Source organism: Oncorhynchus clarkii, chromosome 7 (genome assembly GCF_045791955.1).
Source record: "Oncorhynchus clarkii lewisi isolate Uvic-CL-2024 chromosome 7, UVic_Ocla_1.0, whole genome shotgun sequence".
Classification (NCBI taxonomy): Eukaryota; Metazoa; Chordata; class Actinopteri; order Salmoniformes; family Salmonidae; genus Oncorhynchus; species Oncorhynchus clarkii.
This window is the reverse complement of record NC_092153.1, coordinates 44,332,265-44,345,648: the sequence shown is the minus strand read 5'-3', so window position 1 is coordinate 44,345,648 and position 13,384 is coordinate 44,332,265. Positions and strand designations below refer to the sequence as shown.

General features: G+C 43.7%; 1 protein-coding gene across 1 annotated transcript in view; it reads right to left on the bottom strand.

Annotated features, from left to right (window-relative positions):
- The window catches only part of LOC139413352 (inositol 1,4,5-trisphosphate-gated calcium channel ITPR1-like), a 143,317-nt gene that overhangs the window by 69,961 nt on the left and 59,972 nt on the right, over positions 1-13,384 (bottom strand). The window contains exons 36-40 of the mRNA XM_071160611.1: positions 11,960-12,080; positions 11,579-11,763; positions 6,129-6,277; positions 4,941-5,052; positions 4,158-4,193 (exon numbers count right to left, since the gene is read on the bottom strand). Of these exons, the coding sequence (XP_071016712.1) occupies positions 4,158-4,193; positions 4,941-5,052; positions 6,129-6,277; positions 11,579-11,763; positions 11,960-12,080 (603 nt within the window). The remainder of the gene's footprint in view (positions 1-4,157; positions 4,194-4,940; positions 5,053-6,128; positions 6,278-11,578; positions 11,764-11,959; positions 12,081-13,384) is intronic.

The window sequence follows — 13,384 nt, the reverse complement described above, 5'->3', positions numbered from 1 at the left end:
TAAAGCTACTTTTCAATGGGTTTACGATCCGTCAACATTTTCAGTGGTGGAGCATGACAATCATTATGGGCCTTATCTGCCCTTATTTGTCTTCCGTGAGTCCCAGCGATCTGAACGCTGGTGGTCGCCCATGCTTTTCCCATGGAACTGCTGGCATCAGCCCTGGACACAGCTATACCCATGACCGCCAACATTGGTCCCACTTGTACGTTTTCTCAGACTGTATGACGTAAACTATATTGTGGTATAGTGGGCTGAATCACTGCTCCACTGCGATACAGGGCCAAAGATAAGGTAATCTTAATGGAAGTTACAATCACATTTCAGCAGTGGAAAGATGAGACGACTCCCCCATGGAGTTTCCACTTGTCTCTGCACTTGTTTTCAGGGTGTGTCACATGGATCTGTAGTCAGAATCATGGAGGACAGAGAGATGATTTATTTTGTTCTTGTCTGACACCATTACATCAGTGGCGGGCCTGAAACAGTTAACACTCCCTTGCCCGCCCCAGCGCCGCCCAACACGAGGCGCTGCCAGTCTCTCAGTAAACAGCTCCGCCACACTTTTATTGCCAATTACTTCTGAAGGTCACATCAGTGGAGAGTGAATTTCAGGGGGGGGGGGGGGGGGGGGTATGCTAGCTCTTACATAACCGCTGCCTGAGAGCTGGCGGGAGCCCAAGTATCGTGCAGGACGAAGGCAGGCTGCAGGGACCCTGGGACAGAGCTGCATGGCCAGCAAAAGTGCCTATAGTTTTCCCTGTTGGAGAGGATCAGAGAAACAACCAAGGTTCCCTCAAATCACCTCACACACATTGCAGCAGCTCTGAGTATAGCTGAGGACAAGCAGGGAAACGCTGAGGCAGAGGACACCAGCACTGTGGGATGTAGAACGGCCATGAGAGGAGCGAACAGGGAGAGACTAAGAGGGAGGAAAAAGATTGGTAGAGAGATATAAATAGAGAGAGAGGGAGACAGAGAGTTTGCCAGGGATAATGAAACGATAGAGATCCACTGGCACGGGGACACACAGCGATGCGAGGGAGCAAGAGAGACACATGCGGAGACAAACAGACCGTCGTGCCCTCTCCTGCATAGAAATCATCTCTATTGCGTAACCCCCCCCCCCCAGGTCAGCACACAACATATCGCCAACCTAAAGCCATATTATCTCTGCTTTCTGCTGACCCCATTACATTATCCCACCCACCCTCGACACAAACACGCACACCGACTCAGGGTACTACAGTACCCTGTGCTTCTCAGATTAATAAGGAGAGTACTGTACTGCATGGCAGTGCCGCTGGCATACCGAGCAGCGCAGCAAGCTTAACACAGGGCTTACGGAACAGCTAACTGACAGACAGCTCAGTGCTGCTGCTGCTGTTTCTGCTGCAGAGGGGAAGTGTGGGCTTTGGATCAGCCTGGGGTATGGGACACTGCATCCCACTCCTAGGTCCATGCACGTGCCGGATGTGTGGGTGGGGTGTGTGTGTGTGTGTGTGTGTGTGTGTGTGTGTGTGTGTGTGTGTGTGTGTGTGTGTGTGTGTGTGTGTGTGTGTGTGTGTGTGTGTGTGTGTGTGTGTGTGTGTGTAAAGTATGTGTGTACATTCTTCAGACAGTAAAACGGGGAGGGGGCGTTGAGGCAACAAAGAAGCAGTCTATCTGTTCACTCCCATTTTAGGAGGGAGCGTCAGGGATTGTTTTTGGGAGGGGAAGCAGCTGGGGATTTCCAACACTGGATACCACATGGAGGGAGGGAAGGAGGAGTAGAGAGAGAGAGAAAATACACTCATGTGAGCATGTGATCTCCTGGCAGACATACAGCTTAGAGTGTAGGCTCTCCAACAGCCACTCAGTCTGATATCTATGTTTACCTTTCCTTCTTATCTCTCCCTCTCTTGTTTTCTTTCCTTTTTTCAGAAATGAAGATTCACACCCTAAAGTAACTCATTCCATTCTTGTGCTCATTTACAGGACAATAAATCAAGTGCTTGAAGTTGTGAGTAGAAAATGTTGTTGTGACCAAAAAGTTAAACTACAGTAATACTGCAACTTATACTAAATGATATCTTCCAAAGGTAAAAAACAAACAAACAATACAATCTATGGTTGAAAGCTGTGCTCTTATATGCCATACCCTCTCAATGTATGCTTTGGAATGGGGTGTACTGTAGTCTGGTGCTTTGCCATTGACAAGGGTAATATTAACTGTTGCGTAACATCCAGGAACTATAAACACTTCTAAGTAAGAAGTTAGACCCTCCCATATGGCACTGGTCCCAGCCTCTCTGAAAGTCCCTAAACAGACAGATACAGTACCAGATGAAAGGTTAAAAAAATGAAAAAAGGATATCTCCACTGTCTTTAAGGCAGACACAGACACAGAAACACAGACCTGAATGTACATATACAGTAGCAAGCACACCTGCACACACCAACCCCCTTACCCTCTATGGATGTTGGTATGCTCTGGTTTCCGCAACTGCATTTAAGGGATAGCTTCACGTGTATAAATACTCACACACCTGCTGTGGTAATGGTGGTGAGGAATTTAGGGGGAACCACCCTGTCCCTCTGACCACCATCCAAAGAGAGTCTGGGTATGATCATTATGGTCTGTGTGCACTGTTTCCAAAAATACCAGATTCCTAACATGCAATTCCAGTCTGAAAAAAACTGTATAAAGACCTGTGGATCTATGTACACAACAACCATAATTCAATTTCAAGCAGACGACTACAATCAGACCTGCGTTCAAATACATGGACTTCTGTATCTGGGCCGTTCCACCAATTGGATGCCTTTTGAGTAGTGTAACTTGGTAAATATATATATATATATATGTGATTTCACCTCATTTTTACATATCCTAATGTGTATATGTTAACCTTAATATAAAAAAGTGTTTTCCATCTCAAGAGGTTAAATAAAAATACTACTATAATAAGTGCCAAATAAAGTAACAGGGTTGACCGTAACTGGGTTGACAGTAACAGGGTTGACAATTTCATCATAAATCATCCATAAATCCCCTTGTGTCAGGGTGAATGGAAGCTTGTTGCGTACAACAGGGAAAGGCAGTTGAACGCAAACTGTACAGAAAAAAATAATTGTTAAAACATTTGTAGCCTGTCTACTGGTTGATGTGTTCTGCTCGACCCCACTCACTTTTCCACCTCAAAACACCAGAAAATTGCTCAAAATAGTAGAACCAGCTGCTCACCTGCTTCTACACTATGATTTGATTGTTCGATGTTGTGTTTCTTTTGTAAAAAAAAAAAAAAAAAGTACAAAAAAAGAAGAGTTTTCATCATATTAAAAGGAGAGTTCAGTTCATGTGACAGGGTTGACCTTAAAATGAGATAAAATGAATAACTAATCACATGAAATAAATAACCATCTTCAATATCTGAAGCTAAAGCAAGTTAAGTTAAAGCAACAAAATAACTAGGGCTTTACAATGATGGTGAAAACGTGGAGACATTTTGGGGTTAAGTGGGTTAAAGTCCTAGAAGTCACAGAGAGTGTTCAGAGGGACATGTCAAAATGTAGAATTTTGGCACTTTAGCAAATCTTTATTCATATTAACTATCAGATTTATTGAATTCTCCATGTGGTCTATATTAAAAGGGAACGTCATTTAATATAAAAGGCTTTTAAATTGCAATATTGGTGCGCAATTTCTACTTGAAATATCGAAGGCACTTTTTTCTTGGAACAAAGCATTTAAAATACTTTTTTGGTGTATTTCAGTATTCTCAAACACACAGCCCAAAACAAGCACTTTTATTGGAGTATTTGAATGGCTAAATGTAAAAACCAAATAGTCTGCCAAATTGTATTTGACAGTATTTTCGAATACTTGTTTCAAATACTATTTTCCGATACCTGGGTTAAATGCGTGGGTGTGAATTTGAGTCTGAGTATTTTGAACCCAGGTCTGACTACAATACAGACACATTGGAGTGTAGCAAGTTGGCAACACCAAAAAGTGCTTAGCATGCTAGTGGCACGGTAACACACACGGAAACAAGCAGCTACTCTGAAGTCAGAAGCACATAACAAGACAGAAAAACCACCAGCACAGGCACATCTATCTACACCACACGACTAGTACGAGACAGAAACCTAACGAAAGAAGGAAAATGATCAACCTCAGCCACATCCATCTCATCATCAAAGGCAATGTGCTGGAAGAGAAGAGTATACAGGCAGAGTTAGTAGAGCTGGGTTAGGAGGAGGGGTGGCAGCTGAAAACAGACAAACAGTAGGTAAGAAACCCCACACCATGTCAGTCAGTCAGTCAGTTAGTAAAAACACACAGGTTACTGCATTTCCAAGCAATGGATTGCCCTCGCTCAACAGAACAGAAAGCAGAGTGAACCAAGGTCATTAATCAGAGATTAGTACAGAGAGTCATTTACAGCCCATACAGTAAATGCTGTATTAGTGTTAATGGTGTATTAGAGTTAAAGTTCAATTACAGCATGCTGGTGCTGTTAAAGTATACTGGAACTGTCCCCAACCACCAAACATAGACAAGTCATTTTCAGATGGACACTAATCCATTGTGGTTTATGTGTGTGTCTGACTGTGCCAATAGGAAAAGCACTGAGGATACCATATATACACACCCTTGGCATCTTATTCCTCCAGAAGGGCAGCTGCTACTGTAGGTTTTAAACCAAACCAAAAGACTCATCCCAACCAACACAGACATAATGTACTACCAGTATCATCTGGGGGGAAGGCAGAGGGCAGCAGAGGAAAACTTAACCTCCAGCTTTGCTGTTAACTTCTGACCTTTGCACTGACCTCTGTAAAGAGCTACAGAATACCAGGCCTCTTAGAAAGCACTCAGTTTCCGCTCATGATAAAACCCAGTGTAGAGAGAACAAGGAAAGTATTGTGAGATGGTGGTGAAGACGGCCATTTACCTTCTCCCCATATCCACGGTCTTTGGTCATCATCTCCCTCAGAGTCTGCAGCACCTTGATACACAGCCGCTCCTCGTTCTCCTCCAGTAGCTGCTTGGTGTGTTTGATCAGCCTGGGCAGAAGACAGGGACAGGGACAGGGACAGAGACAGGGACAGGAGGAGAGGTGTATCACACATACTGCACTGTACAGAACTGCACTCCCCTCCCCCCAAAAAAACACTTCAGTGATAACAAACCCTGATTTCAGAGAGTCACCCCTATAGTATTTACTGTTAAGCTTGAGTAATTAAGAGATAATATTATGTTTGCTTGACATATCGTAATTGATTGGCTTAATTCATTATTGGTCATAAATGCTAGGGGTAGAGATTGACCTCACGTGGGTCTTAGAGGTGCTGTCAATCAGATCAGGTGCTGTGTGACTTGTATTCATTGATAGGAGTGTTTCAGTCCAAATGATCAATCATGTGTATGAACACTTCAATGAAAATCATTAGACCCAATTTCTTCCCGGCATACAAGCTTTCCTAAAGGTCCCATTGTATTCTACTGTACATATTACGGTTAGTACTGTACTGCATTACCTTTGAAATGTAAGTCATTGTTCTGAATCAGTGTGAACATGTGGTATCTCACGTGCTACTCCACACATTAATCCCCCCTGCCTGCGGCCCTTTACAGTAGGCTAACCCCTGAGCCGGCACCTGTTCAAAAAGCCCAGACGCCCGCCCTCATGCCCAGTAATCCAATCTCAGCCCTTATCAAACACAAGAGACACAGGAATGGCCTGGCCTGTGTAAGGCAGGGAGGGAGGGAGCCCTGTGTGAGGGAGACAGAGCTCCAGTAGGTTCAGGGCAGGACACGTGAAAACAAAGCCCTGGGTCACTACAGTAGCATGTTTGGAGCAGTGTCCCAACTCTAGTTACAGTACAGCAGGTACAGTATGAAAGAGCACAACACATTCCTCAACACTGAGACAGACTTCCCAGTTAAACCACAGCTAGATCAATTTCTAGTGGCTAAAACCTCAGTTGGTTTACAACTGCTGTGGAAAACAATGTCGCAATTTCTAAGAAGATTGCAGACTGTGGTTTATCACTGGACATGGCAAGAGGCATGTCCATTGTTAGTCAGCATGTCAAGGAGGTGGGTGGCTTGCAGTGGTTAGTGGGTACATGAGTCTTACTTGGAAATGAAGCCACCGCTTTCACACTTCCTGCGGGCATCTGTGTTCTCAGGAAAGAGTAGCTCTGGGCGATGCAACACATCCACCAGGACAGATAGCTCAGCCTGGACCAAAGGACGCAGACGGTCCTCTAGAGCCGACACTATGTCCTTAAACACAGAGCAATGCAGAAGACAGTTATGGTTAGAGAGGTAACAGAACAGAAATAGGACACAGACAGGGCACAGGCACACTCAGGGCATTGGCACACTGAGTGTTACACCAGTGGTAGGTCTAGATGAGGCCCAACCAAACTGTATGAGATTGGGGCCTGGATTCCAGCCCCTACATTTGAAGTCGTGACCAAACAAGATACAGGGAAGCTGACAAAACTGAAAAACACCATGGTGAACTTTGTGACCTTATTGTCTCAGACTGCACACTGGAAAAAAATTATAAAAGCAGAAGTAGACCACGGTTTACCAAAAACCTCGAAAACAGACCAGCCCAATCCAACTCCCCTCACCCCGCTCTATATCCCCATGAGTCAGAGTCATGATAAACTCCATGGAAATAAGAAAACTGTTACAGTTGCGTCACACTGTGTGTTGATGTAGACATTGTCTTGCGTAGGTGGGAGGGAAGGCGGGAGGGGTTCTGGTAGAGTTACTGTATACAGTGTGACGGGTACAAAGAAATTGCAACACACACACTAGATTAGCTTTCTGGGGGATTACAGGTCATTCCTTACTAACGCAGTTTCATTAATTCTGTTTCTGGGAACTGGTCAATTCATCACAGCCATTTTCAATTATTGCCATAGTTTTACAAGATGATTTAAGTCAAAACTGAAACTAGGCCACTTAGGAACATTCAACGTTGTCTTGGTAAGCAACTCTAGTGAATATTTGGCTTTGTGTTTTAGGTTATTGTCCTGGTGAAAGGGGAATTTCAAATAAAATAAAATTTTATTTGTCACATGGCAGAATACAACAGGTATTCCTTACTGTGAAATGCTTACTTACAAGCCCTTAACCAACAATGCAGTTCAAGAAATAGAGTTAAGAAAATATTTACTAAATAAACTAAAGTAACACAATAAAAAGTAGCACAAAATGACACACAAATAACGAGGCTATATACAGGGGGTACCGGTAGCGAGTCAATGTGTGGGGGTACAGATTAGTTGAGGTAGTTTGTACATGTAGGTAGGGGTAAAGTGACTATGCATAGATAATAAACAACGAGTATCAGTAGTGTAAAAATAAAGGAGGGGGGGTCAATGTAAATAGCCAGGGGTGGCATTTGATTAATTGTTCAGCAGTATTATTAGAAGCTGTTAAGGAGCCTTTTGGACCTAGACTTGGCGCTCTGGTACCGCTTGCCGTGCGGTAGCAGAGAGAACAGTCTATGACCTGGGTGACTGGAGTCTTTGACAATTTCTTGTACCTTCCTCTGACACCGCCTAATATCTAGGTCCTTGATGGCAGGAAGCTTGGCCCCAGTGATATACTGGGCCGTACGCACTACCCTCTGTAGCACCTTACGGTCGGATGCCAAGCAGTTGCCATACCAGGCGGTGATGCAACTGGTTAGGATGCTCTCGATGGTGCAGCTGTAGACATTTTTGAGGATCAGGGGACCCATGCCAAATCTTTTCAGTCTCCTGAGGGGGAAAATGTGTTGTCGTGCTCTCTTGTGTTTGGACCATGTTGGTGATGTGGACACCAAGGAACTTGAAACTCTCGACAGGTTCCACTACAGCCCCATCGATATGAATGGGGGTCTGTTCGGCCATCCATTTCCTGTAGTCCACAATCATCTCCTTTGTCTTGCTCACCCTGACGGAGAGGTTGTTGTCCTGGCACCACACTGCCAGGTCTCATCGTTGTCGGTGATCAGGCCTACCACTGTTGTGTCGTCAGCAAACTTAATGATGGTGTTTGAGTTGTGCCTGGCCACGCAGTCGTGGGTGAACAGGGAGTACAGGAGGGGACCAAGCATGCACCTGAGAGGCCCGGGTGTTGAGGATCAGCGTGGCAGATATGTTGTTGCCTAACCTTACCACCTTCACCACCTGGGGGCGGCCCTGCAGGAAGTCCAGGATCCAGTTGCAGAGGGAGAGGTTTAGTCCCAGGGTCCTTAGCTTAGTAATGAGCTTTGTGTGCACTATGGTGTTGAACACTGAGCTGTAGTCAATGAACAGCATTCTCACATACCGTAGGTGTTCCTTTTGTCCAGGTGAAAAAGGGCAGTGTGGAGTGCGATTGAGATTCCGTCATCTGTAGATCTGTTGGGGCAGTATAAAAATTGGTGTGGGTCTAGGGTTTCCAGGATGAAGGTGTTGATGTGAGCCATGACCAGCCTTTCAAAGCACTTCATGGCTACCGACGTGAGTGCTAGTCATTTAGGCAGGTTATCTTCGCATTCTTGGGCACAGGGACTATGGTGCTATAAACATGTGGGTATTACAGACTCGGTAAGGGAGACGTTGAAAATGTCAGTGAAGACACTTGCCAGTTGGTCCGCGCATGCTCTGAGTACATGCCCTGATAATCTGTCTGAATGGTCACCTGTTTAAAGGTCTTGCTTACATTGGCTACGGAGCGCATGATCACACAGTCGTCCGGGAACAGCTGGTGCTCTCATGCATGCTTCAGTTTTTGTTGCCTTGAAGTGAGCATAAAAGGCATTTAGCTCATCTGGTAGGCTCACGTCACTGTGCAGCTCACGGCTGAGTTTCCCTTTATAGTCCGTAATAGTTTGCAAGCCCTGCCACATCTGACGAGTGACAGAGCTGGTGTAGTAGGAGTCAATCTTAGTCCTGTATTGACGCTTTGCTTGTTTGATAGTTCATCTGAGGGCATAGCGGGATTGTTTATTCCAAAAAAAGGTCCCTACTCCTTGCCGATGACAACCATACCCATAACATGATGCATCCACCACCATGCTTGAAAATATGGAGTGCGGTATGCTGTGATGTGTTGTTTTGGATTTGCCCCAAACATAACGTTTTGTATTTAGGACATGAAGTTAATTTCTTTGCCACATTTTTTGCAATATTACTTTAGTGCCTTATTTCAAACAGGATACATGTTTTGGAATATGTTTATTCTGTACAGGCTTCCTTCTTTTCACTCTGTCATTTAGGTTAGTACTGTGGAGTAACTACAATTGTTGTTGATCCATCCTCAATTTTATCCTATCACATCCATTAAACTCTGTAACTGTTTTAAAGTCACCATTGGTGTGAGCAGTTTCCTTCCTATCCGGCAACTCAGTTACAGTGCCTTGCGAAAGTATTCGGCCCCCTTGAACTTTGCGACCTTTCGCCACATTTCAGGCTTCAAACATAAAGATATAAAACTGTATTTTTTTGTTAAGAATCAACAACAAGTGGGACACAATCATGAAGTGGAACGACATTTATTGGATATTTCAAACTTTTTTAACAAATCAAAAACTGAAAAATTGGGCGTGCAAAATTATTCAGCCCCCTTAAGTTAATACTTTGTAGCGCCACCTTTTGCTGCGATTACAGCTGTAAGTCGCTTGGGGTATGTCTCTATCAGTTTTGCACATCGAGAGACTGAAATTTTTTCCCATTCCTCCTTGCAAAACAGCTCGAGCTCAGTGAGGTTGGATGGAGAGCATTTGTGAACAGCAGTTTTCAGTTCTTTCCACAGATTCTCGATTGGATTCAGGTCTGGACTTTGACTTGGCCATTCTAACACCTGGATATGTTTATTTTTGAACCATTCCATTGTAGATTTTGCTTTATGTTTTGGATCATTGTCTTGTTGGAAGACAAATCTCCGTCCCAGTCTCAGGTCTTTTGCAGACTCCATCAGGTTTTCTTCCAGAATGGTCCTGTATTTGGCTCCATCCATCTTCCCATCAATTTTAACCATCTTCCCTGTCCCTGCTGAAGAAAAGCAGGCCCAAACCATGATGCTGCCACCACCATGTTTGACAGTGGGGATGGTGTGTTCAGCTGTGTTGCTTTTACGCCAAACATAACGTTTTGCATTGTTGCCAAAATGTTCAATTTTGGTTTCATCTGACCAGAGCACCTTCTTCCACATGTTTGGTGTGTCTCCCAGGTGGCTTGTGGCAAACTTTAAACGACACTTTTTATGGATATCTTTAAGAAATGGCTTTCTTCTTGCCACTCTTCCATAAAGGCCAGATTTGTGCAATATACGACTGATTGTTGTCCTATGGACAGAGTCTCCCACCTCAGCTGTAGATCTCTGCAGTTCATCCAGAGTGATCATGGGCCTCTTGGCTGCATCTCTGATCAGTCTTCTCCTTGTATGAGCTGAAAGTTTAGAGGGACGGCCAGGTCTTGGTAGATTTGCAGTGGTCTGATACTCCTTCCATTTCAATATTATCGCTTGCACAGTGCTCCTTGGGATGTTTAAAGCTTGGGAAATCTTTTTGTATCCAAATCCGGCTTTAAACTTCTTCACAACAGTATCTCGGACCTGCCTGGTGTGTTCCTTGTTCTTCATGATGCTCTCTGCGCTTTTAACGGACCTCTGAGACTATCACAGTTCAGGTGCATTTATACGGAGACTTGATTACACACAGGTGGATTGTATTTATCATCATTAGTCATTTAGGTCAACATTGGATCATTCAGAGATCCTCACTGAACTTCTGGAGAGAGTTTGCTGCACTGAAAGTAAAGGGGCTGAATAATTTTGCACGCCCAATTTTTCAGTTTTTGATTTGTTAAAAAAGTTTGAAATATCCAATAAATGTCGTTCCACTTCATGATTGTGTCCCACTTGTTGTTGATTCTTCACAAAAAATACAGATTTATATCTTTATGTTTGAAGCCTGAAATGTGGCAAAAGGTCGCAAAGTTCAAGGGGGCCGAATACTTTCGCAAGGCACTGTATGAAGGACACTTGTATCTTTGTAGTGACTGGGTGTATTGATACACCTTCCAAAGTGTAATTAATAACTTCACCATGCTCAAATGGATATTCAATGTCTGTTTGTTTTTTACCCATCTACCAATAGGTGCCCTTCTTTGCAAGGCATTGGAAAACTTCTCTGTTTTTTGTGGTTTAATCTGTGTTTGAAATGTACAGATAATTGTATGTGTAGGGTAAAGAGAGGTGGTATTCATCATGTTAAACACTATTATTACACACAGAGTGACTCCATGCAAATTATTGTGTGACTAGTTAAGCAAATTTTTCCGACTGAACTTTAGGCTTGCCATTACAAAGGGCTTGAATACATATTGACCGAAGACATTTCAGCTTTACATTTTTTATTCATTTGTAAAATGTTCTAAAAACATAATTCCACTTTGACATTATGGGATATTGTGTGTAGGCCAGTGACATACAATCTAAATGTAATCCATTTTAAATTGAGGCTGTAACATAACAAAATTTGGAAAAAGTCAAGGGGTGTGAATACTTTCTGAAGGCACTGTATTCCTGAATCCTCACCTGCAGCCTTTCTATGATGTTCCTGTAGCTAACGGACGCAGTGGCGTTGGAGTCCCTCCTGGGGGCGTTCTTGGCGGAGAGTCTCCAGCTCAAGATGGACTTGGTGACCACGTTGTTGGACTTGACAAACAGGTTGTTCACCTGGCTGTCCAGGTCCACTGGGATCGCGATGGCCCTGCTCTTGGCTGTGTGAAATGAAACAGTAGGACGCAAACTTAAGAGGGATGCTTGTTTTTTTTTTTACTTTTTAAAATATGTATTTTTTTCTTCTAGATGACAGATAAAATGAGCTCATTGGCTTGACTATAAAGAGATGTACTTCTTTGACTTTATCAAGATAGTGTTTGGGTAACAGGTGGAGGCCAATTGCAGGTATCTTACCCACGTCAGAGAGCACCTTGATACAGGCCTCAACGGAGGCCTTCTGAGTGGGGTTGAGCCAGTTGCAGTGGTATACCCTGAACACCCCCTGCAGGAGCTGTACAAACACCGGCTGACGAGTCTAAGAGAAAGCGTGAGAGAGAGAGAGAGAGAGACACAGACAGACAGACAGACAGACAGACAGACAGACAGACAGACAGACAGACAGACAGACAGACAGACAGACAGGAAGTAAAGACAGTAGATATGAGAGGAGAAAAGACATCAAAAGACAAGTCAGAAGCTGCACATTAAACAAAGCTAAAATCCCCAGCAGTGATCAACAAAGGCTTTTGTGGTTTGTCACAGACCATATATCTAGAACCCAGTTTCCCCAACGTGAGGGTGCCATCAGACACAAATTGAGTCATGTTCAGCAGGAAGAAATCAGAGAAAACCTTTGAAACCGAGAAAGCATTACCTGAACGTTTATTTACGTTTCAAAGCGTTTTCTCCTGTTTGCCCGTACAATTCTCAAACCTTGAACAGTATGTACTGTAAAGGTGCTATAACACACAGTATGTAAGAGGGTCTAACACTTCTAGTATGCCTGTTGGTTATCACCAGGATCAGCTCAGGTCCCAACTACTACTAGACCAATGTCTAATACATACAGTATCACCGCTACCACCAGGACCAAACAACACCCTGTGAACCAGCTGCACACAAACCTACGGTACAATATAATGTATACCTCAGTTATCTTTCCCAGAATGCTTGCCTGTCATGGGAGAGAAGGGAATGGATATCATTATGGCGGTTCACATCAACTGGTGTATTGAGTCTAATGGGATGTGGGAAGGTGGAGGAAATGGGTTGGAAAGCATGTGGAAATGACTATAAGAGAAACCTAATACAATCTAAACAAAAACATAGTTCCTTACAGGAATTGGTATTACTAGACAACTCCAGGAGGGATTGCAAAACCCTTAGAGTGAAGTGGACAAATCTTCTCCTACACATGTCATACATCCCAACCATTTATAGTAGGCCACAGAGTGATTTACCATTCGTTACGTGACATTTGCAATTATATCCCAGCAAACACATCCCAGTTATCTTGTGAAAACAAGCCTAAAGATCTGTGAAGGAACTGAGGGGAGGATTCTAAAGCATTTGCACACGCCATCTGTAGAGAATTCTTGGAAGGTGCTGCTGACTCAGTTCTGTGAAGACCAGTCATTGAGGAAGCGTCTGGCTGCTCTATGACTGCTGGTAAGGAACACACCCAGGGGATGGAAAACCAATTACAATGGGACTTTTACTCATACTTACATACACCTGACGTGCCAGCTATTTGAAGCAAAATGTCATATATTACATGTTAACTGTCAGTGTAGAGCCTTTGGGGATAATGTTTCTTACACACAGACGAGGAAGTTAACA